Source organism: Anomalospiza imberbis, chromosome 3 (assembly GCF_031753505.1).
Source record: "Anomalospiza imberbis isolate Cuckoo-Finch-1a 21T00152 chromosome 3, ASM3175350v1, whole genome shotgun sequence".
Lineage (NCBI taxonomy): Eukaryota > Metazoa > Chordata > Aves > Passeriformes > Viduidae > Anomalospiza > Anomalospiza imberbis.
The window spans coordinates 80,923,261-80,948,708 of record NC_089683.1 but is presented as its reverse complement, the minus strand read 5'-3'; the positions used below and the strand labels follow the sequence as shown (position 1 = coordinate 80,948,708).

Below are 25,448 nucleotides of genomic sequence, written 5' to 3'. Positions count from 1 at the left end.
TTGGTAGTCCTGGGAGGAGCAATCAGTTCTCTCAAGCTTTTTGGCAATCTGCCCCACTTCTAACAGGTTTTTGGGAGGAGCTGGAGCCAATTAACCTTGGACAAGAGGTCGCAGCTGTGAGCATGATGGCTATGACTTTTTTTGGTTCCACCTAGAATGGGAATTTGTCCCAGTTCCACCAATGAATGACTCATTTCCTGGACATGTAAGTCAACATAAATCTCTATGTCCGTAAAGAAATGCAGTTGTTAGTAATTATAACTTCCAGTGGACTTAAGGCAAGTTCAGCTTCTTTTTTTTTAACTATGCTTTAGATTTGGATGCAGATCCACAGTATTGCTGCTTGGCCAGGGGTTTGGTGGAATCTTGGACACATTCCCAAAGTGCCTGTGGCAGGTTTTTAAGGTGGCAGGATCTGCAGAGCAACATTCCTGTAGCTGCTCTGTGATTAAAGCTGAAGTCTGTAATAACATGTTCACTATTAATGTTTCTGCTGTTTTCCCATCTAAGTATGGATGTAGAAACAGTCCATGGAGACCTTTGTGTCCTCCATACCCACCAGAGTCCTTTGCCCTTCTGTTCCCAGCTGCCATAGGGAATTATGTGGGTGAGGGAGAGATGCAGCTGCATTTAATAGTGATGCTAGCTCATCCTGGGAGAAAGCAAAAAGGCCCAGGGGAATGGGAGGGAATAAAATGGAAAACATTACAGCCACAGTTTTTGGATTTGGATGAGACAGAAACTCCTCATGGGCCTTATTTGTAAGGTTTGTTTAGGGGTATCTTCTATGCAGTCTAGAATCCTTACCTGATGCTAGGTGATTACACAATATGTTAACTGAGATTTCAGATATTTTATGCAATCAATTGTTTCTAGGAGACTGATAGTCAGAGGTAAAGGCTTCCTCTGTGTTGTGTTTTCTACCCTTTGTGTTGTATCCCAGGTTCAACAGTGTTTTTGTAGTCTCAGCTAATTAGTGTGTATTCTTACTAGAATCTGAATTTTTAAATTTCAAACTTTTGTCCCTTGTGGCTATGGAGAAACAAATATTTTAAGAAGATTGAAGCCTTAGAAACTATAACTTAAATATAAAAAGCTTTAATTTCACTAGACTGTATTCAAATATTTCAGGGTCAGTATTTATTGTCCATCATACTGTACACAGATACTACTTGTTTATGTCCATAGATCAGTGTTAAGTCAATCTCATATGCAGCAAAACAGATATTGCAAAAATTAAGAGGTTATTAAGATGCTTTGCAACCAACTCTAACCCCAAAGTCCTTGGAAGATCCTCTGCCTGGAGGATGTGAGGAAGACAGATGCCATGCATGAAGGAGGACCTCTTAGTTGTTTACACAAGAAACTGTTCTTCCAATTTTTGAAAGACATCTGTGCAGAATCAAAATGAGTTCTTGGTAACATGTTGTCTCATCAAACTGAGGAGATGTCCTCTGCCTTCCTGTCTGTCAGTAAAATGCAGGTAAGTGTGAGGTCATGTGGCACTTTTGGCACTTTCTGATGCATCAGAGATGACACAAAGAGGAGATAAATTGGAAGAGAACACACGTGGAGGATGGAGACAGAAGGAGCGAGCTTTTGGCACAGCTTGATGGCTTCCAAAAACTGGAAGGAAGGACAGAGGGAAATCTAGAGACAATCTTGTTCAAGTAAGAGGCCACATACAACAGTGCCCCTCGCTGTGTTTAGTCTAGCTGTGTGTACATCCCTAGTCCTGCTTTTGGCAGAAATTATTATTTTCACTTTCATCCCTTCACTCTTCTCCACGGTCCCTGCAAGAGAGAGAAAACAAGGAGTGTGTGGCCTGCTGATCTGAGAGAAGAGATAATTGAGAATTGCCACAAAAAGAAAATTAGTCACGGTCTCTGGGAATGCTGATAAGCAGAAACCTCGAACCCAAACAAGCATCCAGATTTTTATTTTAAAACAAATGTTGACCTCTGTGCAGCAAGCACTTTGCAGGCTGCTGCTTCAAAAATAGAACCTTTTACACACTTAGCCCTTCTTTGGGTTTTTCCCATCCCTCCTTGCCTACATGAAATGGAACCCTCCCCTCTGCGGTCCTGGCCCTGGAGACGGGAGCAGAGCGGGGCGGTGCCACCTGCTGGTCCCGGCGGGATCCTCTCGGCTCCTGCCTCGCACCGGCTCAGCGCAGAACCTGGGATATCCCGAACTGGAAGGGACCCACAGGGGTCATGGAGTTCAGCTCCTGGCCCTGCACAGCACCATCCCCACGACTCACACCAAGGGCTTGAGAGCTGTCCCAACACTTCTTGAGCTCTGTCAGGCTGGTGCTGGGACCTCTGCCCTGGGGAGCTGTTCCAGTGCCCAGCCACTCTCTGGGTGAAGAACCTTCTCCTGATATCCACCCTAAACCTCCCTGGCAAACTTCAGGCCATTCCCTCGGGTCCTGTCAGGGGTCCTGTCACTGGTCACCACAGAGCAGAGATCAGTGCCTGCCCCTCCTCTTCTCTCACAAGGAAGGTGTAACTGCAGAGGGGTCTGCCCTCAGTCTCCTCTTCTCCAGGCTGAACAGACCAAGTGACCTCAGCCACTACTTTCATGGCTTCCCCTCTCTGGGCCCACCATCATCTTCACAGCCCTCCTTTAGATGCTCTCTAATAACTTTGTATCTTATATACCAGCACCCAGAACACAGTACTTTAGTATCCATAGCCTGTAGTTATTTTTAAGCTAAAATGTCCCAGATTCAGTTTCAGCCTCACCTGACGCATCTTGTTATTTATTCCTCTAAAGAATATTAGTAATTAAAAAAAAAAAATATCCAGGGTGTTGTGTAAAAAAAAATACAGAGTAAGCAAGACAACCAGAGCTCTTAGTATTTATCACTGGTATAGAATCATTATAGGACATGAGAAAGTGTTCATTAGAAATTACCTTTCTTCTGCAGAGGCAGGTATGGCTGTTAAGCTCATGATGAAATATAAGAGCACTCTGTCTCCGGGCCCATTAATGAGCCTTTGCTGGTGCTACATCAGCACTTGCTTTGGTTTAGTGATGTGCTGTTTTTTAACAAGGCCTTGGCATGTTGCCAGTAATTAACTCGGTTTTATGTCTCTTTGGTGTTTTCATAGCCACAGGCTGCGGCGTCTCTCCGCGGGCCAAACCGCGATGCAACAACAGGCCAGATGGTTTCAGCATTATATTCTTCCTCTAATATGAAAGCTGATCATGGTGCTCCAAATTACCTTCATTCCACATGCTATATGTTGTGTTGTGTATCACTGTGCATTCAGCATTAGTCATTTCAGCTTAAACTAAACTTAGGAAATTTTGCATTAGGCAGCAGGTAGAGCTGGTGATCAAGCACAGCTGTCAGTGGGGCTCTGACTCTCTTGGGAAGCCTCAACTGCCACTGGATTTGTAGGACAGGGTAGAGTAATTGCTTTGAAAAATTCCACTTCAAGGTTGAGTGCGTGATTAAATGGCGAGCTAGCCTGGGAGGTGTGTGGAGACAGTACAATGGTTTCTACTACCACAGCATTTAGGTGTTTCCCCTTCTTCTGACATCTTTTGCAAAAACAAGCAAACAAAACTCCTGTTGGCGAGCCTGTGATGAGCCTGATGTGATGGGCAGGGAAATGCCTGGTAACGCCAAATGCAAACTCCAGTTCATCCTCTTCCTCAATTGGGCAAATTAACTTTACAGCTTTCACTCATCCTGGTGGGATAACACTTCTCATTCTGCTCTGATTAACTTCATGGCTGCTCTCTTGCCCACTCTTAAATGTGTATCTGGATTTCTGAACTCCAGAAATGAGCTCTTGGTGAGGCAGGGCAGTGTGAAGACAGGAACTATGACGGAACTACTTCTCAGCTGCACCCAGAAGAGGGTAGGACTGTGAAAGGTTGTTAGTGGCACATATCTAGGAGACAAGAATTTTTTGATGAAACAGGAACCTTGAAAAAGGAAGAATATATATAACAGAAGCTAATTTGTAGTTGTGGCTGGATGACGCAGTAAAATGCAGTTTCGTGAGCATAGCAAAAATGCTAACAAGACAGAGAACATCAGCAGCTGGGAACAATATTGCTGGTGCCTACAGTTTGCTGTAGCAGCCAGTAGTGCCTAGACAAGGGTATAACCAGGACAAGGGGTTCTATATTTCTCTGTAGCATAAGCTCATTGCATACAAAAAAGTCCCTTCCATTCCTCATTCCAGAAGGAAATAATTAAACTAGCAGGCAGAGAAATGACATTAGGGGGGAAAAAGAAACCAACCCAAGCTGCATGTTCCATGAGATTTTTTTTTCTATTTTAGTTTGGTTTTTTTTGGTTTTTTTGTGTTTTTTTTTTTAATTACTGTAAATTTTGAATAAATTCAAATATTTTCCAAACTTTGCAAATGGGATGTTATTGTGGGAGGATGCCAAATCTTGGAGGGGATTTAAAGAATTGCAAAATCTCCTCTTTAGGCTTACAGTGGCCATGTCTTAGATTTCATACATCATGAAGAACATTGAGCAGTCTGAATTTTAGAAATGCTAGTGATGCACCCATTTGCTTATTCCATAAGCTATCAAGTGAACCAATCTGTATGCCAGCCTTATTTCTGACAGCTGTTTTGCATTCATTGTGGCAAAACCTTCTACCACACTCCTTTCCACGTTTTAGAAAATATTTCTCTTACCTGCAGTAGGAACTTATACGACCCTGCTGATTTTGTTTTGCAAGTGGTTTGGAAACTATTTTGTTTCATTCGTCTATCACCATTAAAACCACATTTGGTCTTTTGAGCTTTTCTAGAAACTTCCGAAAAGAAGAACTTAGCTTTGTGAAGCAGTAGTGTGAGCTGTTACCGTACAGGTACAAAGATCCTTTGCCTGTTTATTTGTTTTGAAAGCATTTGTGTCTGAATTTAGCCTTTCGATCAATAGGTATACGGCAGCCGGTAGCTGTCTCTGAGCGTAGAAAGCCAACACATCTCACTAGAGGGAGCCCAGACACAATTTCTGAGCTTAGCAAGGAGTTATTACACCTCACCCTGTTTACTTGCCGTGTGTTTTGTTGGTAAATCTCCCCAGATGATTAATTTACAGTCCCCATGTGAGCAGCTACATAGCCTACATTATGAAAAGTACACTGAGATTTCAATTGCAGATAATTTGCAAATCAACACTGAACTGGGCAGGGAAATCTCAAATTTTGTTAGCACTGGTAACTATTACCAGAATACCTTTTTTGAAACCATAAAAAATGGGTCAGAAGAGTTTTGTTTCACTCCCTGCTTGCCTATTCACTGCTCATGCTTTCCTTCCTCTTCACTAGAGCTCAGATCAGAGTACCAACACCCTTCTGCTGCACGTCCTGCTCCTGCAAACCAGTGTACCTGCCTCAGACACCCTCCTGGCAGAGCAACACACCTCAGCCAGAGCCCAACCTTTGGCCTCTGCCCCCGACCTAACCCACTCACCTACCCACGGCACATCAGGTTTCACCGAAGTGCTTTATCTCATTCTTTGCCCTTATCTTTCCTTGCCCCACCACTGTGAGCTGCAGGTGCAGGTTTGGGCACCACTTGTGCTGCCGCTGGAGGCATTGTGAAAGGAGCAGTCGACTGCACTCTGTACAGCAGCAAGGTTCTGTTGGCTCACTGTAACTGCTGTCGGGAAAGTGTTTATCTGCTGTCCCAGAAGTGATTAAGGAGTAAAGACCTTTAACAATGTGGTCAGGTATTATCTGCCATCAGGCAGTCCTGCCCATGTCATGCAGTTGCTGCTCACGTGGAGGCTCTTGTTCAGGGAAGGCATACTTGGCATCTGCTGCTGTGCCGTGTTAGCTCAATTTTTATTTTAAAAACACCTGTAAAAAAGTTTATGTGGCACACCTTGGGAGCCTTTTTTGCTGGAGAAGACTAAAATACTGATATGAGTTGGAAAAATAATCCAAAATGCTTAGGACAGTCTTAGGCACTCTGCTAGAGGGGAGGTGCAACAGGAGGTCAGAGAAGATGAGACAGTGGACTTCTACCCTTATCACCCCACACATGTTCAGATCATAGTCAAAACGGCTAATAAGGTCAATTCCTTTTTTCATATGCATTCAGCCAGCTTCAGTAGATGACAAATAAGAAGTTATTATTCAAGTAAAACATTAAATAACTGGTTCTCACCTTGGTTAAACACCTTGATGATAATCCAGAAATTCATAAAAGTAGGAGAGAATTTTCTCTCTGTTGGTAAGCAAGACTCTCTCCTGGCACAAACAAACACAGGCCTTGCAAAATTACTTGGTGTGTTGCAGGTGTCTCAAGAACATGGCTAAAAGTGCTGCACTGCAGATATTCCTCACTTTGTAGGACCATTTAGTTCTTTGGGATTTCACAAATCTCCGTTACTGGCCCTTCATGCTGTTGATCAGCCAGTTTTATGAAACAAGGGGAATTTGCTGTCTCTGCATTCTGTGGTTTTGTTCTTTCCATCCTCACAGTAAATGCTCCATGAACTGTTTACTCCATTTAGGATTAAACTCAGTCGTGAGGCAAGGCAGTGATCTGAAAGTTAAACTTCTGCTTTCTACAGAATGAACAAAATTTAATAGTTGTGGCAATTCTCAGAAAACAACCTTGATAAGATGTATTTGTGAGCAGAAGATTTTGAAAATGTCCCCCATTCCAACATTACAGACAATAGGGATCTGTTAGGATCTTTGCTATGTGGAGATGGAAGACACCTTGTCTTTGTCCATACTACAGACAGATCTAAATTCAATTGCAGCTGTGCTGTGCCAAGGTCAGTTAGGGGCTGTTGAAAAGTAGCTACCTGGGAAACAAAGAGGGATCAGCTTGGAAGTGTTGCTCATCCCCCTTATTTCAGCACAGGAATACCTCGTCAGGGTACAGTGGCTGAGAGCATTTGAAACTGCTCTCACCCCCAAAACTCTGCAGAAATTCTGCTGTACAAAATATCCACACAGAACAAAGACAGCTGCACAAAACTGAATGGTGTGCTCTTTTCTCCCACTTTCTTTCATAGGAACAGAAGGGAGAATAAAAAAACTCCACCACTACAGCATTTCTTCTCACTTTATCAGGAACTCCCTGCCCTTCAATCTGATAATTCCTGAGGATGTAGCATTGTGGTGATGCAAGATCTGGCCCCTTACACCCCTCTGCCTTCTTCATGATCTCAGAGACACTCTTTAGGCCTCAGCCTTGATTAATGGCACATGGGCAGTCAGCTCCCCCTGAGCTTATCAGAAAAACTGTCTGCTCCCAGGAACTTCTGTTGCCTAACGAGCTCCCATTTTCTAACAAATAGCCTTGAAAACTTATTTTTGTCTGAGTAACAGCCTAAGTGGAATAATATTATTATTAGACTTCTCAAGGAAAATTCCAGTAACTACTGGCCTGGACTGTGGCCACAGTGGAAATTTACTGACAACCAGAGTCAATCAACTTGCAACCCTGTAAAGAGTGGCACTAAGTGAGACCCATTGGGATCCCCTGGGCTGCAGCACATCTGCCTCTAAGTGGGACCTCTCTGGAGCTCCGCAGCTCAGAGGATCATTGATAACAGAGCCCAGGCTGATACCCACGCTCTCCTGAAGGCTCAGCTGTTGAGAGATGCAAAGGCATCTGATGTGAGTACTTCACTGAACTCCTGGGGTATTTTTCACAGGTATACCTTTGTACATACTTATTTGTATCTGTGTGTGTGCACGCGTGAATTGATTTGCATGTGGTACAGCAAACATACAAGTGTTTCTGTCCCACATTCATAGTGAGATTAGATTTGTAATTAAGTATTTGTCATGTTTATAGCAAATCCTGTTGGATCATTTTGTAAATGTTAAATTAGTCAAAGATTAGGTTGTGCTACATTCCTTGGATATAAACCATTGATCAAGTCTGACACTAAGTTTGGCAAGAGGGTCTACTCTGAACCTCTTGCATCAACAAAAGGGGCCCCTTTGTCCTTTGGCACCCTTGCCCTTCTCCATCTTTACCCTTTTGGATCTCCAGTCTACAGATAAATAATTCTAGATTGGTTCTAATCAGCTTTTCCTTTGTGTGCTTTACCTGAGTAACAGTGGTAGAGTAAACCTTGCCATCAAACTCCATTGTGCTTTTGCAAATTTATATGATACATACACATTTATAAGATATATATTTATCTTGCTTTTGCTGATCCCTTTGCCAGTAATTCCATAGGCAGCCCAGACCACTCATTTGCAACAAACTGCAGAGGGAGAGGGTGGCTTCCAGGGGAGTTATGATGGCATAAAGGTATTAAAACTCTTATAGGAACAGAAGAAATAACTATGTGCTCTGCTTGCAGAATGAGAGAGGGAGATTTGCACTGAGATGCTGTAGTTTCTGGGACGAAGATCAGAGTTTTAGGAAGGACCATCCTTTCTAACCCTTAACCAAAGGAAACAGGTACTGTGGATAGCTGGCTTCCCACTAGAGCAGTTCAAGATAGTACTGAGAAAAAAGAAGTCTTTGGAGGTCAAAAGATGGAATATATTACCACTGCAAAGATAGCTACAAGGCTTTTGTGAACAGTTATGTGTGTGTAGTTCAGCTGTGATTTGTAAATGTAACAAAAAATGAGCAGTTATATTTTTGCCAATGTGTAAACTGGATAATCTGATAGTCCTTCTTTGTCTGTGAACAGACAGTATTTAAGCTGAGAGAAGAAAAGTTCTTGTGGATGCCCTGCATGAGCACTGACAGATCATTCAAATGCACTGAGCAGAAGCACATGGGTGTGGGACCAGGCCTCCTTGAACTGACCCCCAAGGAGTTGTGTAGGCAGTTAAAATCAGTAGAGTACAGAGAATACCATCAAGGAACTGAAGGCTTTTGCCTGTGAGCAGTTTCAGCTAATTAGAGCATATGGATATTTTCACTTTATAATGATCTTGCTTAAGTAAAACGCAAAGAGTATTTAAAGGACTATTAGACTCTGGTTTTATATTCACAACATATTTGAAGGAAAGGTGGCTAGAGAATTTTACAATTCAGTCTAACACTGAAGACTGTAGACAGAAAAGAACAGGGGATCTATCCAGCCATCCACTTTCTCTTATTGCAGCATGAGGCTTCCTTACAGTTAACATTCTGGTGCTTTGTCACAAAATTACACAGTCAGTTTCAGATGTCCTGTCCATTGGCACCTAGCAAATCACAGGACTTGTTCTCCTATAACACTTCCTTTGCTGTGAGGAATGGGTCATGCTGGTCACTCTGTCAGTCACGTTGCTCAGGTGGCACCTCTTCTTGTGCTCCAAGTCCTTCACCTTCCATCCCTAAAAGTTACATCCTCAGACACTTCCAAAGTGTTATCATGCCTCTGTAGCATGCATACTTTGAACTTGGGATTTTTTTTCCTCGAAGGTGTCTTCATTCTTGTTCCTGGATAATTCATTATTTCCTGGATGATTTTCATGCAACTGTCTTCAATTCGTAACAAAGTGGCTGAACTGGAATTCAGTGTTTTAAATTACAGTTTCAAATGGAGACAGGTTTTTATTTCTTTCTATGCAATCTGATGCTCAACATTGCTAATGTCTCCCACATTTATCATCCTCTGGGCAAAACATTTATCCTTCTTTCTTTTAGCATAGAAAAATGTTTTAACTTCTCTAGTAGAGATTACCTTGCATTTTCTGGATATTTTCACTTTTAGTTTCTTACCAGCCTTTAAATTATTTTTTTCTACAGCTATCGAAGAAAGTTTCAAATCTTTAATTGTTGTCATCAAAATGAATACTGAGCTGTGACGTACTGCAGAGCCCTCAGCAAGAGAACTCTGACATTTAACTCCTTAAGTCTTACTTTACTGGGTGCCCACTTTTACTGTAGAGCATTCTAACCCAGCACTGGATATTACTTAGTATCACCAGAGAAAATATTCTCTTCCTCTACATTGTCTTGTTTGGTCTTCCTGAACTGACAAAACTATTCATTTATTGGTCTTTTCATACCTGTGTTTCAAGTTCAGTGTGAGAAGTGGTAACTGCAGTAAATACAGAAGGAAGAGCCTGAACCTCCAGTGAAAATCAAAAGCTTTGACCTTGGCTGTACTTCTATGTGTCAGTGGCGCCTTCATTTCCTTTCCTCAAGAGATTGTTTAGACCTGTGTACAAATGGAAATGCGCACACAGCTTATTAAAAAATAAAAGGATGGGATCTGCAAGTATTATAGACATGACTATATATATGTATACAATATACATATTACAGTATACATATTACATATAATATGTGTACAATATACACTTTACATTAATCTGTATGTATGTATCCATACATACAGGTTAGGATGGTCCCACACTTGGGTCACAACAACCCCATCCAGAGTACCAGGCTGGGGTGGAGTGTCTGGAAAGCTGCCCAATGGAAAAGGACCTGAACATGAGCCAACATGTGCTCAGGTGGCCAAGGAGGCTGATGGCATCCTATCAGCAATAGTGTGGCCAGCAGGAGCAGGGCAGTGATTTTCCCACTGTACTGGGCATTGGTGAGACCACACCTTGAGTGCTCTGTCCAGTTCTGGGCCCCTCACGGCAAGGACACTGAGGTGCTGGAGCATGTCCAGAGAAGGGCGATGGAGCTGGTAAAGGGTCTGGAGCACAAGTCTTATGATGAGCAGCTGAGGGAGCTGGGGATGTTTAGCCTGGAGAAAAGAAGGCCCAGGCTCTTGTCACTCTCCACACCTCCCTGAAAGGAGGCTGTAGCCAGGTGGGGATTGGCTTCTTCTCCCAGGGAAAAAGCGACAGGATGAAAGGAAATGGCCTCAAGATGCATGAGGGGAGGCTTACACTGGATATCAGGAAAAATTTATTCGTGGAAATAGTGGCCAAGCATTGGAACAGGCTACAGGGGAAGTGGTGGAGTCACCAACCCTGGAGATATTTTTAAAAAGTCTAGATGTGGTGCTTAGGGACATGGCTTAGTGATGGACTTGGCAATGTTAGACTTGCATTTGGACTCAGTGAACTTAAAAGTCTTCTCCAACCTAAATGATTTTATGATTAAAGATTGGGATTTTTTTTAAGGTTAGACAACATTTTAATTTTAAAATAAAATTAAAGTAAAATAAATAAATAAATTAAAGTAAAAATAAAGTAAAATTAAATTACTGAACTGCTACATGTTGCAAGCCTGTTGGCTTGTCAGCAGTTTTTTTAGTTTAAGTTGCTCTTTTTTGTCCCAGTCTAGATGTTTCCGTTTATTACAAGTTTTTAAGTTCTGTATGGGTTGGCATTTTGGAGCCAGTTGCCTCTTGATTATAAAGTAATAATCTGCACAAATTAAGGATAAAATGACACCAAAATTATGGGCTTTGTTCCAGAAACTCTTGTTCTCACATCCTTAAATAGTAACTGTAGCAACTGTAGCAGGTACAGAGATGCCTGCCTTTTTGCTTTTGCATTTTCTATATCCCTTTTATACTCACTCACATTATTCTTCATTCCCTGCCATGATTTATCCATGCATTGTTAATCAACCTTATTTCCCAACACCTCTGCCTACTCTTATGTTCCATAGTAACTTTTGCAATTATGCAAGTCAACTATCTTATTTCATCCTTGGAGGTACATGACAATAATGTTTTTAAAAATTACCTTCATACAGCATTGTGTAAATTACATAATATTGTGCTCTTTCTGTAACGTTGGTATTATTTTAATTAAAAACAATAGTAATGGAACATCTGCATTTCCACTCCAGTAAACAAAAAGTGCCCTAAAGTTATAAATTAGTATAAAAACCTTTACCACAAATATTGGTGTCCAAGAAATATATGAATATTGATATAAAGGAGTTTATTGGAAAACTGCTGCATGAAATGATGGGGCATATGGGTGCTTTTAAAAATGCTTGCACAGATTCCTCAGATCCTATCAGATGCTCCAGATGGAACAGGATAAGCTAGCAAAGGGAGGCAAGCCCGTTTAATTCCAGGAATTTGAAAAGATACAGCAGAACACACACGGGAGTGTTGTGTGTTTCACTTGCATGCTTTTCTATCCCAAAGAAACCAGCAGGGACCTGTAGTAGTTAAAGCTGTTTTAGACTGAATGGTCTAAAGCTGTTTAGACTTTAGTCTAGCTAAAGGAGGCTTTAAAGTTCTGAAATCCTGAAGTATCGGTATGCAGATACACATGGAAGAAAATCCTACCTTCAAATCTGAGAAACAAAATTTTAAAAGAAACAGCAGTATCTTTTTATTTGGTGAGTTTCTGAAGCTGATTCAGGTTGGAAGCTCCTTTGCAGAACTGCACTTGGCAGGAGATCTGGCATTTCTTGTTTTCCTATTGGACAAGGAAAAACTGTAAATCATCCCACTGCTTTCCCACAGAGTATTTTTTGCAATCCTGCATTGTTGATACCACCTAGGGAAAAGGATTAACCTTTGTTTTTAGTCAAGTCTGCTGTAAGTCTCCCATTTAAAATCAGAGCCTTGACATCACTTTGATGTTTGCTATTTTGAAACCTACCTGCCTACTTGTTAGTTCAAAGGCAGGAATGGAAACTGGCTTAGAGACTTTGAATTTTGTTCTCTTTATATGCAGAGAGCTGGAGTGAAACTCCATACAGAATTCTTCAACTTGCCAAACAGAGCTCTCCCAAGAAAAAAATTACTTGGAGCTACCATAGTGATATTTAATGCAAACAAAAAGGGAAAAAAAAACCCCCTAGGTTTGCCACATGTTTTGATAGCCCTGTGCTCATTTCTTGTCCTTCTGTAATTCTTAAACCCTGACTTCTCTCTTGTGTAAGCTTTTATCTTACTTCCTTATCAATTTATCTTGCTCCAGCAGTGTGTTTTAAAGAAACACAGCTGACATTGAAAGAGCAGGTGAAATCTTGAGAGCTGTGGATTGATAAACAGGGTAGGTCTGCCCAATTTGGAGTAATGTTTCAGTCATCAAGAGGAGACAGGGCACTCAGCAGTGCATGCAAGCTTGTGCTTGCCAAGCCTCTGTCTAACTACACAATGAAGGTCTTATCAAATACATACGGTCCAAGGAGGCTTGTGCAGTCCCAATTCTTAACAAATGGTTGAGTCAGAATCATAGGTTTATAAACTGCCTCGTGTTCTGGGGGATAACATGAAGAGGGAGAGTGGGCAAGAGAGAGAAACATCTGAAGCAAAGGGTTGAAGAAAGCAGGCTGAGGATCCCAGCAAGCCCTGCAAGCTATGTCAGGATCCCTCTGCAAATCTGCAGACTTATTACAGCCTCCTGCCACTGAATAATTTTTAAAGTCTGGGAAAAAAAAATGTTAACTTCAAATTAGGGGGAAAATATCCAATGTTTATTGTTCCAATGTTTTTTTAAAACTTTTGCAAGAGAGAAAAGAGAATGGAAGACCAAAACTAGGGGCCTCAAAGAAGACTTTATTTTGACAATTGATGGCAGAAGAGAAAAATTGAGCATAAGAGCAAAGTAGCCCAGAGGAGTTTCACGGTATTGTAAGCACAGATGGAAATTATCCTGGTGTGTAGGAAGGAGAAGAAGGTAGTAGAGACAGCTTGACTGATGATGTTCGGTGACCTCACACATAAGAAACTGGTTTTTCAAGGTTGCTCTGTAAATCAGATCAACAAAATTATCTGAATTAAAAAGAAGCACAAAAAAGTCTTTGTCCTTCCCTCCCCCACTCTTTGTTTTTTGTTAGACTGAGTTGTTTCACTGACACAGCTGATGGTGTAGGCCTACAAACAACTGCTTCAGCACTACTCAAGGAGTTGATACTGACGCTTGGAGGAGAGGATCTGCTGCCTCGGAGATGAGATGTTTAGCATATATTCAGAAAGGTCATTCTCTTCAGTACAAATCTGAGATGGGCAAAGACTGGCTAGGCAGCAGTAATTTGAAAAAGCCTCTGAGGTGGAACATGACCTGTAGGTGCAGCAACAATGTGACACTTGCAAAAGAAAAAAAGAAGGCAAGTGTTTGAATAATGTAGAAACAGATGCAAATTCCAGTATATCACATAATGTTTTCAATCAATTTCACACTGACAGGGTGAATGTGGGGTCTAATACTCGACAGTATGTTACCAAAAAAAAATGCAAACCAGCTGAAGATAGCTCAGAAGAGAACAGGAGAAATATATGTTCTAAGTGGCCTGTAAGGAAAAAAATCAAAGGAATCTGTTTAATAAAGGCTAAGGAGATGCATGGCAGCTTCCAGCTCTGCAGCATCTTTTTATATGCTCCTCAGGGATTAAATCTTTTGCCAATGTCCTCAAGAAACAGGAGAAACAGTATGGGGCTAAAACTACAAGATCTGAAGATCTAGCTTCTTGACTCCATCCATATTTATAACAAATGCAGGAAGAGACTGCCTGAGGAACAGTGTGAAAGCATCTATCACTGGAGGTTTTTAAACAGGTTAGACAGGCTTCTGTTGGGAACAATTAAAAATGGTAGGTGCTCCCTGGGAAAATGGGCCAGTGAGTAGCATTCACGAGGCTGCTTCCCTTTGCGTGACTTGCTGCAAGCCTCTGGAATTCAGGTGAGCAGCCTGGCCACGATAAACACAGAAAACGTGGCCTGACCACTCCATGCAGTCATGGATGCTCCATACTGAAGTTTGTCTCCAGGGCCACAGGTTCTCCCTGCTGCAGAAGGAACTTCACATGTTGTGTCATTCCACTTTTTTGTTGAGCAAAACATAAATATTTGCTGCAATTGCAGGGTAACAGTGTTTTGTTTTACTGCCAGGTCATTAAATTTCTCTCTTTTATTAGTAACAGTCTTCCGACCACCTGTGTTACCTGTGCTGAAATGCCTACAGAGCCATGCTCATTATGAAAGAGGATGTCTGCTCTGGGACCAAACAATGGTGACCCAGAGGAGGACCAACAAGTTGATCAGAGGGACTGAGCACCTCTCCTATGAGGAAAGGCTGAGAGGATTGGGATTGTTCAGCCTGGAAGAGTGAAGACTTCAGCATGACCTAATTGCAGCCTGGGGCAAGGCTATTTACAAGTAGTAAATGTACTACATTTTCCTGTCACTGCATGTAGTGACAGGAAAAGAGAGAATGGGTGCAAATGGAAAGAGAGTAGGTTTAAATCAGATATTGAGGAAAAACCCTTTACTGTAAGAGAGGTCAGGCTCTGGAACAGGTTGCTAAGAGGGGTTGTGGATGCCACATCCCTGAAGGGGTTCAAGGCCAGATTGGATGAGGCTTTGAGGAACCTGGTCGAGTAAAAAGTGTCCTTGCCCATGGCAGGGGGGTTGAAACAAGTTGATCTTTAAGTCCCTTCCAACCCAAACCATTCTGTGACTCTATAGGGCCTCCCCCTATAAACGTCGCTTACGCCTGGGCTCCAGGCCCCCTCGGCCGTGCCCTGGCACGCTTCTACTCCCTCGAGGTCCTTTAAATGCCCCGGAGGCGGCTCCTCTCCCCTTCGCCGCCGCAAGCCGAGCAAGGGCCGCGCACGGGCCGGGCGGGCACGGCCGCAGCCCGAGGGGGCGCGGGGCGGGGCGGAGCGGAGCGGGGCGGGGCGGAGCGGGACCGTCGTGCCGGCGCTGCCCGGCGCCACCGCCAGTACGACGGCTGCTCGCCGCATGGCGGCCCGCAGTAGCACCATGACGGCCGGGCGAGTCTACGACATCGTGGTGTTCGGCGCCTCGGGCTTCACCGGCCAGTTCGTGGTGGAGGAGGTGGCGCGGGCGGCTGCCGGCGAAGGGCAGCTGTGCAGCGGCCGCCTGCGCTGGGCCGTGGCCGGGCGGAGCCGCGAGAAGCTGCGGGCGGTGCTGGAGCGGGCGGCCGAGCGGCTGGGTACGGGCCGCGGCCGGGGCGGGGGGCGCAGCGCCGCTGCCCGGGGGGGCCCAGCGGGTCGGGTATGCGGGGAAGGGCTGAGGAGCGAAGCGGGGCGAGCTCCGGCGGTACGCCGAGGGGGAGGGGGCTCGTCCCGGGCGGAACGGTGTCGGTGACGGCGGTCTCCGGTGCGCAGGGAAGGCGGCGCCCGGGGAGGAGGTCGGCGTGCTGCTCTGCGATGTGGGCGACGCGGGCTCGCTGGCCGCCATGGCGAGGCAGACCCGAGTGGTGCTCAACTGCGTGGGCCCGGTGAGTGCGGGGATGCGGGCGGGGCGGTGCCCCCGCGGCGAAATCCTCCTCCGGGCCCGCGCCTCGGCTGCGGGCGGCCGGGCTGCCTGCGCCTGACCGGGGCACGGAGAGAGAGCTGCCGCGGCCGCGCAGCGACAGCGCGGCTCTTGGAACTCGACCCCGGAGTTCCAAGTACAGCTGTGTACTGCAGTGGCCGAAGGGTTTCCTACCGCCGCCGCAGGTGGTGCGGTTCACGGACAGGTCTCCGCACTAAAATACAGCGGGGTTGGTTTTCACTCTTTCACGGGCAGCCTGAGATACTGATGGTAAAGTTTGGCCCAACGTTTTGGGTTGGGCCAGCATGTCAGTGGTGCGAGGGTTAAGCACGGAGCTGGAAAAGGGGCCCATAGGCTTGCTGCCAGAAGCACTTGGCCCTTTTAAAACTTAAGAGTGGCAGTATTTCCAGTGCATTCAGAGAGCATCAAAGTGTGCGAGGTGGAAGTTGGGTCATGACCATGGATTTGAAATTCAGAGTGTTCAAGTAGAGAATATGCTGATAATAAGAGTGCAGAAAGTGTAAAGTGGAATTAGTGGCACTATTCAGTTGGTCTTGATAATCAGATTTCATGAGAGAAATCAGGTGCAGTAGTCTGCAGCAAGCTCCATTATCAGCAGTGAAGTTTGTTTTCTTCTCCCTACACTGCCAAGTAATAGAAGTGCTGTTGCATTTTCGCCTCAGTTAGAAAAATTGATAGACACCAAGTTCATTTTTATTGCAGAGATGTACTTTTAGGTAAAGCACACTAGGTGAGTGGTGTGTGGGTTTTCTTTTGTTACATCTAGTGTTCTTTCCTTCTATAGTATAGATTCTTTGGAGAACCTGTGGTAGAAGCTTGTGTTGAAAATGGTGCAAGCTGCATTGACATTAGTGGAGAACCCCAGGTATGTGATAGTAGAAAAACATTACCTTATATCAAGGCTCTGCAAAAGGAGTGTCTGTTTAGTATGTTTCATGCTGCTGCTAATATTCTATAACATGAAGACAAATTCTGCCTCCTAATCTACAATTTCAAGATGCAGTAATTATTTTAAAGTATACTATACTTGGTTGTATAGTTTCCTTGCTTTTAAGACAGGAGCCTGTTTGGGTCTCTGTGGAAGTTCCAAATTGCTGAATTATGCTTCAGGCCTCTGTTATGATACTACATAGGAATTTTGTACTTTTCACTGCTGTGAAACTTTCATACCACAGACCAGGAATCATGTGTATTTGTAAAAGATATTTGTAAGTGGTTTGAAGCACAGAGGGTGCTATGATGTGACAGTGAAATGCTGATGGCTAATATTTGGGATGGCCAAGAATGAATTTCAGCTTAACACATTTGTTCTGGTTGTGTTTCAGTTCCTGGAAGGAATGTACCTCAAATACAATGAAAGAGCTGCAGAAAAGGGAGTATATGTCATTGGAAGCTGTGGCTTTGACTCCATACCGGCAGATATGGGAGTACTGTACACCAGAGACAAGTTGAAAGGTGACTAGAATAAGTGTATTTTTATGGTGAAAAAGGAATGCAGATTATGCTCTCATCCAGTTTCCTAAAGCAGCAGTGGTCCTGTGGAAGCTCTTTCAGTGTCTCTTTTTGCCTGCCTTTACCAGGTGACCAGTTTCAATCGAATGTGGTAGAGAGGGATTTAAACTCATATTCCCACTGGATGGGTCACTGGGTAGGGGAGGGATTCATGGTCACGTTGCTCACCGAGAGGGCCCTGTGATGAGCCCAGTTGTTCAGAGCAGGGTGCTAATAACACGAGGTTGTGGGTTCCATCCTCATGTGGGCCATTCACTCAATGATGCTCGTGGGTCCCCTCCAACTCAGAATATTCTGTGAATCTGAGTGAGGACAGAATGTTCAGCTGTAAGCAGTAGGCTGCTCAGCCAATGTGTGGATGTCCCTAGGCACCCTCAGCACAATTGCCTCTTGTGCAGTGAGAATCTTGTAGGGAAGAGACCAGTGGGAAGGGGTCCACAGAGTGGGGAGTAATCAGGCTTCCCAAGTTCCCTTTTTCAACTGCAAGCTCTGAGAAGCTGTTTTGTGAGTGTAAGTAGCAGTGCCTTTCACTTTAATAGCAGCTAGAGGGTAACTGAGAGAGAAATATATTTAAGAGAATATGTGAGAGGATTTAATTCTATGTAAATAGTACTTGATCCTGATCCCAGATGAGGATACTCTGTTCATCAGGTCTGACTTTCAGTTGGGAGGGCCCATAAGAGTATCCAAATGTTTTGCTTTTATGGACTATTTAAAAGGCTGCTAAATGGGATCAGTTTACATTGGAGTCAGCATTCATTTGAAGAAACCTCAATTCAGATCTGACTGGAGGAGAAACAAGGTATGGAAATGAGTATCTGGATGTTCATGAGGTTGAAATTTGATGTTTGATACCTGTTTTGAATAGATGTCTTTTATCTCTTCCTATTTTGACTTTACGGCATTACCTCTGTCAATCCAGTTGCTTGCTATATTGAAATTTATCCATATAAATACAGCTTTCCAATCTCAGAAGGAACTAAGCAAAGCAAAACAAATAAGAATTTGGAGGCGTTGTGTTGTTCTGCTGTTCATCAAATTAAGTATTCTTTGCAGAACACGATTTAAGCTATGCTAAAATTAAATATTTTTCTGTGTTTTGGGTTTTTGGGAGGGTTGTGGGTTGTTTTGTTTTGCTGCTGGGTTTTTTGTACTTTGGGTGTACCAAAATGTTTAAGTTCATGTTTGCTTTCACAGCGTACATCTTCCTTTATTTTGAAACTTGGAGGAAAACTGAATGTGGCTCTCAAAATTACCTTCCTCTTTTTATCAATGAATTTTTTACATTATCTCATTAATTATATAAGAGAAATTAAAAAAAAATATTAATGAATAGAGGTATTACTTGATCTGTATTGAAGTAATTTACACAAGAAATGCAATACTTGCTAGCTCAAATAGCTATGCGTCTTAATGTTACATTATTTTGCTTTGAGATAAAGATGTAACTCTGCTTTTTCAGCTGATATGTCGGAGGCCTGCTGTTTTGAGTCTACTAGAGCATTCTCTGGCTTTGCAGACTAATGACTGCATGTGCCAAGTAATGTTTTCCCCTCCCTTACAGGTACCTTAACTGCTGTTGAGAGTTTCCTGTCGGTGAAATCTGGGCCTGAGGTTAGCTGGTTTCTTCCTTCCTGAAATTCGGGAGTATTTGCAATAACATCACTATAGCCCGTCAGAATAACTGTTGATACATTAAGTCAGACCAAGGAGCAAGCTGGCAGGTCTTTGATGATACGTCTAAGAACTTTATTCTTTAGAAGCTACTAGAAGTATCATAAGGAAACACCCTTTTGTAAGGTCTGTTTGCAGAGCTGTCTACCTACACTTTGCTCTGGTGAGCTGTTCCAGGAACTATTTTGCTTTTGCAGACATGTGGGAAGGATTCTTACACAAGTGAAAATGTAACAGGTCCAGAGTGTATTGCCAGTAATCCTATGTTAGGCTGTTTGGGTTTTTTGTTTGTTGGCGGGGTGAAGGTTGTTTCGGCGTACATTAATGCAGGTAATGATAATACCTGTGGGTATTATTTGTAATAATGTATAATATATGTAATAATTCCAATGCTGTTGTTAAAACAATGCAACAATGATCCAAGTCAGTCTTGATGCCCAACAACCAAACACTACTGCTCCTGGCATGAGCATCCATCTTGCCTTACAAACTATTTTTGTTCTTAAAAACATCTGGAGGAGTGGAGGAAGCCCATGGAATGGGAGGGTAGTATCTGTCTGCTAAGCAACAAGAGATAGTCGTTAATGGGAACGTATAAATCTATATGTTGGATAAGAAGACATATTTAAATATATAGCATAAGTTCAAAGTGTTGGTAAGAAGGGATTTCAATAATGAGAATTAGCTACACTGAGATGGTTAGAAGAGCTTCAGATATGTATTAAATTCTGTGAATCCTGAGTATGTTGCAGATCATGTGGAAAGAGGGGTGGAGACTGCATGGGGTCTGGCTGATCTGGAGTTCATTTCCCCACAGCAGCCTTCACAGTGCTGTGCTTTGTGTGGCAGCTACAGAGGTGTCAGTAACACAGCAGTGTTGTGGCTACTGCTGAGCAGTGCTGGCACAGCACTAAGGCTGTTTCTGCAGCATTTCCCCCCTCACCTCACAGGCTGGGGTGGGCAGGATGCTGGGAAGGGACATAGCCCAGACAGCTGCCCCAAACTCACCAAAAGGATGTTCCATACTGTGTGAGTTCTGCTCAACAGTAAAGGCTAAGGGAGAAGAAGAGAAAGGTGGAGGTATGGGGGTGGGCAGGCATTTGTTACTACTACACCTTTGCTTTCATGTGCAGCTTTTCCCTTATTAAATTGCCTTTATCTTTACACACAAGGGATTTTTCCATCTTATTTTCTCTTCACCCTATCTTAGCTAGGAGGAGAGTTATAGAGTGTCTTGGTGAGCACCTGACATCCAGCCAAGGTCAAGCCACACCATTTCAATATACTATCATGACATTTATATGTAATGATTGTAATACCTGTAGTGATTCTAATATTATTAAAATAATCCACAAAACCTTTAAATAATGAACTAATTACTGTTTCATGGTATGTCACAAGGGTCTTGGTGTACATGATGGGACCTGGAAATCAGCTGTCTATGGCCTTGCAGATGAAGCGAACCTGAAGAAGCTTCGAAAACAGATAGGATATGCCCCTGTTCCAGTAGTTGGTGCAAAGCTTAAAAAAAGGTATAAGCATAAGATGTGGAATATGAGGTCTCCTAACAGTTCCAGTATTTATGATACAGATTGCTACAGTATTAAATACTAAAAAGATGCATTTAAGGCTTTAGTATAGTATGAAAACATAGGTGCTCATCTAGTAGAATTGAAGAAATCAGTTTTACTGATTTCTTCACATCTTACTGAAAAGAGAACATGTCCCAGCATTTACTGGGTCTAAAAATTAACGTGTTCTAAAGGACTTCTAGTGACATGGGAAACTTTTGATTTCAGAAGTGATTAGCAGAATGGAGGGGGAAGAATTAAAAGATTATTATATTGATTATCAAATTCATCCTTGATATAGTGCATATAGTGAATTATATATAGTGAATTATATGTAGTGAATTTTGAGTGAGCTGGGGATATATTTGGAATTGCTTGCTTTCAGTGAAAAGAGATAATGTCACAAAAATTCTTAAGAGAAAACTGGTAATGGTAATGCCATTGCAGTCAATTTCTTTCACTTTGTGTGAAGATTAGAACTTTTTTTTTTTTTCTGACTGGTTTTTTTTTGGTTTTTTTTGCAGAGGATTTATGTTTTACAGTCCGGAATTCAAGGAGTACTGCATTACATTCATGGGATCTGATGGTTCTGTTGTGAAAAGGACTCAGCGTTATTTGTACACCGAGTTGCAGCAAGCACCTGTAAGTTACTGTTAATTGTGCACTGGCCTGTTTCATGCTACTTGAGACTGTGGCTGATGAGCCTGCCTTTGTTAACATGATAGTTATGAGACTGTTTTGTCGGGTTCTCCTGTCTGATTTCTAGGTATGTATTTGTAGGGAATGGAAACCTTGAGTCACAGGAATATTTGAAAGGTAGCTTTCATGATAAATATACTAAATTCTGTTTCTGTGCAGAGACTTTTCTTGTTGTATCAGCAGAGCTTCTAAAAGCATCATAACTGTAGTCAATGGTAGCTGTAGCCAGCTCAGCATAGTGTAGTAAATATCCTGATACAGAATTCATATGCTGCTCATTTATAACTTAAGATTTCTTTGATGCTTGGGTCTCCAGTGTGCAGAGTAAAGGCAGTGTGAAGTAATGGTGGTGGAAAAGATGATTAATTTTTGTTTTCCATGGCTTCCTGAGAGGAGATGAGCACCAACAATCTGTATAACTGCTGTGCAGAATCACAGGCATCAGATAAGCAATGAGGGTGAGATGGTGCTTTAAAAATGCACTTGGAAGCTACAAAGAAAGGCTTGCCATTGCTATTTCAGTTTCTCTTTAAAAAAAGCACAGAGAGGAGAAAAGGAAGATCTAGGAAAGAAGACTGAAATTGGATATCAAAACACATCTTTCTGTTAAGTTTTCTGTTCTTGTGTACCATGTCTGCTCCCCCTTCACTCTGTAGTTACATTGTCTTCCCAGAATGAATGATGAAGTGAAAAGTATTCTTCAAACAATTCCTTAGAACTAAGACAATTGCTAAAGGCCCTGTTTAAACCGATGTATGTTATGCAGAATAACTGCATCTTACTTTATAAAAATCATTTGATGGAAAAAGTTAATGTAAATCCTATCACTGAAAATAAATTCTTGCTTCAGGTCCAATATGGTGCTTATGTGACTGTAGGTGGTCTTGGCTCTGTTATCAAGCTGATGTTTCTGGGAATGTTATTTCTTCTTCTGGTGAAGTTTAACTTTGGAAGAAAACTTCTGACAAAAGTAAGTTTTCAAAACACAAAATAATTTAGTGTTTGGAGGTATCTTTTTTCTCCCTCTTATTTACTGTTGGTCTTTTTTTGTCTTTTTTTTTTTCTTTCCCTCTCCTCTATTCATACAGTACCCAGAATTTTTCTCTGCTGGATGCTTCACGAAGAAAGGACCAACCCAGAAGCAGGTAACTGACTTTTCTACCACAGTCATAGAATACATTTGTTGTGGTAATGGTGGAATAGTAATTTAGAGTCGGCTGCCTAGCCTCAAAGAAATACTTTCTAAATGAATCACAGAATATTCTGAGTTAGAAGAGATCCACGAGGATCATCCAAGTCCAACTCCTGGCCCTGCACAGTACACCCCAGAGCCACACCGTGTGCCTCAGAGCATTGTCCAAGCACTTCTTAAACTCTGTCAGGCTGGTGCTGTGACCACTTCCCTGGGGAGCTGTTCCAGTGCCTAACCACCCTCTGGGTGAAGAACCTTTTCCTGATATCCAACCTAACCTCCCCTGACAGAACTTCAGGCCATTCCCTTGGGTCCTGTCACTGGTCACCATGGAGATCATTGCCTACCCCTCCTCTTGCTCTCACCAGGAAGGTGTAACTGCAGTGAGGTCTCCCCTCAGTCTTCTCTTCTTCAGGCTGATCATACCAAGAAACCTCAGCCTCCACTCATACAGCTTCCCCTCTAGGTCCAAATGCATGTTGTGTGTGCCTGTTTAGATAGTTGCTGGATATTTAAATAACCATGCCTTCTGCTTTTAGACATCAAAGTGTGTGTAACTCCTATGATGAATAAATGGTTAATGTTGCTGGGCCTGATGTATTCCCATGGATGGCTTAGAGCACGCTATCAAAGGTGATGACCAAGGGAGACTGATTAGCAAAAAACCCAGGATTGAAAGTACTGAGAGAACAAACAGACTTTAGTACAATGCCAGTGCAACAAAGTGGAAGCAATTAAAAACTCAGATTATACCTTTTAAGCAGTTATTCAAAATAACTCCTCTCCTGTTTAAATGGATTATAGTATTTGGCAGGATTCTATATATAGAATTTGGATACTTTTATTTACTACGTGTGCTTTCCTGGTAGCAATCAGTTTCTCTTTTGGTGACCATGCTTGTCTTGTCCACTACAGATGGATGGAACCTCTTTTACAATGACTTTTTTTGGTGAGGGTTACAGTGAGGGACAAGATCTCCAGAATGGCAAACCAAATGTGAAGATATGCACTGAAGTGAAAGGACCAGGTATGTATTTTGCCTAGCATTCCATGCTCTAAAATATGTTTCTGATTGCACTGCTGTCCCTTTAACCCTTGAGAAGCACTTGCAACAGGAACAAAGCCAACAGCCTTTACAGTGTATTAACTTGGATACTAGAATTCATTGTGACCTGGTTTTTGAAATAGCCAGTTCACTTGCATTCTTGTGATTATTTTTCCACTGACTTTCCCTGGTCTGATTTTCATTTTTGCAGAGCAGACCTTCTGAAGGAAAAGGGCCTTAAGAATAGTTTTTAGGTTTTACAGCCTGGACTTTGTTTATTTCCAGTTCCCTGAGAGTGAATTTAAACAGGTCTGGTGTGGTATTATTTCTGTCAGATACTTTTGTTCAGGTCATTCCTTGAGGGGAGATGACACCTGATGTTTGGAGAGAGCAAGAATGTACATTCAGAAATGAGTTACTGTAGCATAGCTTCTTTAAATAACCAGAGATGTGGCAGAATGCAAGTGTTTCATGGTAAAATTCTGAATTTAAGCACAGGATAGGGAAAGCTCTTGCTGTGTCAGAGAGCCCTCTGTCACCATGATGTGGTCATTCACAGTTATGAGGTTAGAGGCCATTATGTGAAGCAGTATTTGTCTGGATTAGATCTTAAGGATTTCACCAGCTACTTGGTCTGATTACTAGGTAAAAAAAGCTGTTCTTAAATGGGAAAGGCTGTTTCATTGTTAAAGATATTATTCTTCAGAATGCTGTAGGGAAGAGCTAGATTACATTGTACATTTCAACACACTGTATTTCATTGGGGGGTTTTGGTTTGGTTTGTTTTTTTTGTCAGAGCCTGGATATATTGCTACACCAATTGCAATGGTTCAAGCAGCTCTATCTCTTCTGGAAGATACAGCTTCTCTGCCTAAAAAGTAAGTACCTTCCCATGCTGAGCAGCTCACTCTCCCTTAAATCTACTGTGTGCAAATGTTTCTATTTGAAAATATACTTAATCAGCCCTGTGGATTTGTGTTACCTCACCCAGCTGGCTGTGCAAGGGAGATGCTTCACCACAAGCTGATTTCAAGACACTTGCTCTTCACCAGCCGATCAGTTTAAAAGAATGTAGTCACAGGCTTTTAGTCAGGCCTTTGCATCAGTGTCTTTATGTTCAGTAAATGGAGTGGTTTGTGTAGAGTTTGGTGGATGCAGAAATGAACGAACCTATGGTTATAACCACCTGCCAAATTCTTTACCCACTCTCTTCTCTAAGTGGCTTTTTCTTTCTTAGTCAGGGAAGCACATCTCTAGCTTCACAAAAAGGTGTCGCTCAATCACTGTGCCACTAATGTTTCTTCTTTTTGATTTTCACTAACAGGGGTGGTGTATATTCTCCAGGAGCTGCCTTCTCGAAAACAAAACTGATTGATCGCCTCAACAAGCGTGGTGTGGAGTTCTCTGTTATTAGCAAGCCTGAAGTCTGAAGTTAGAACATAACTGTATGAACTAACACCTTTCCTGGGTCTAACTCTAATAAAACCCATGTGGCTGCAAAAGCCTAATCATAAAACAGTTTCAGCGATTGTTTGCAGCAGAAACAGAAGAAAATTTGAGTTAAAAGCTATAATAATATTTGCTATAGTGAGCAAACCCCTGAAGGGTGGGTATTGAG

At 42.6% G+C, this 25,448-nt stretch overlaps 1 protein-coding gene and 1 long non-coding RNA gene across 3 annotated transcripts; one reads left to right on the top strand and one right to left on the bottom strand.

Moving 5' to 3' along the window:
• Nucleotides 1-289: 289 nt before the first annotated feature.
• Nucleotides 290-14,065, bottom strand: LOC137471243 (uncharacterized). Of its 2 annotated transcripts, XR_010997474.1 has the most exons (4): nucleotides 12,175-14,065; nucleotides 9,974-10,125; nucleotides 7,068-9,295; nucleotides 290-1,793 (listed from the first exon to the last, which is right to left on the bottom strand). It is a non-coding gene; the product is annotated as an uncharacterized lncRNA (long non-coding RNA). The 2 variants fall into 2 exon arrangements; XR_010997473.1 differs by lacking the exon at nucleotides 7,068-9,295.
• Nucleotides 14,066-15,518: 1,453 nt separating this feature from the next.
• On the top strand, nucleotides 15,519-25,346 carry SCCPDH (saccharopine dehydrogenase (putative)). The gene is made up of 12 exons (XM_068185375.1): nucleotides 15,519-15,793; nucleotides 15,969-16,081; nucleotides 16,922-17,002; nucleotides 17,463-17,592; nucleotides 19,214-19,263; nucleotides 20,725-20,855; nucleotides 21,419-21,536; nucleotides 22,444-22,563; nucleotides 22,682-22,738; nucleotides 23,701-23,812; nucleotides 24,627-24,708; nucleotides 25,155-25,346. Exons 1-12 carry the CDS (start codon nucleotides 15,580-15,582, stop codon nucleotides 25,258-25,260), a joined length of 1,314 nt encoding a protein of 437 aa, XP_068041476.1. The 5' UTR covers nucleotides 15,519-15,579; the 3' UTR covers nucleotides 25,261-25,346.
• Nucleotides 25,347-25,448: the final 102 nt, after the last annotated feature.

What these genes read in the sequence shown, in the direction of transcription:
- SCCPDH (XM_068185375.1), top strand. Translation starts at nt 15,580, where the DNA reads ATGGCGGCCCGCAGTAGCACCATGACGGCCGGGCGAGTCTACGACATC. An exon ending in TGCTCAACTGCGTGGGCCCG is followed by an intron (nt 16,082 to 16,921) that starts GTGAGTGCGGGG and finishes TTCCTTCTATAG; the next exon opens with TATAGATTCTTTGGAGAACC. An exon ending in CCGAGTTGCAGCAAGCACCT is followed by an intron (nt 21,537 to 22,443) that starts GTAAGTTACTGT and finishes TTCTTGCTTCAG; the next exon opens with GTCCAATATGGTGCTTATGT.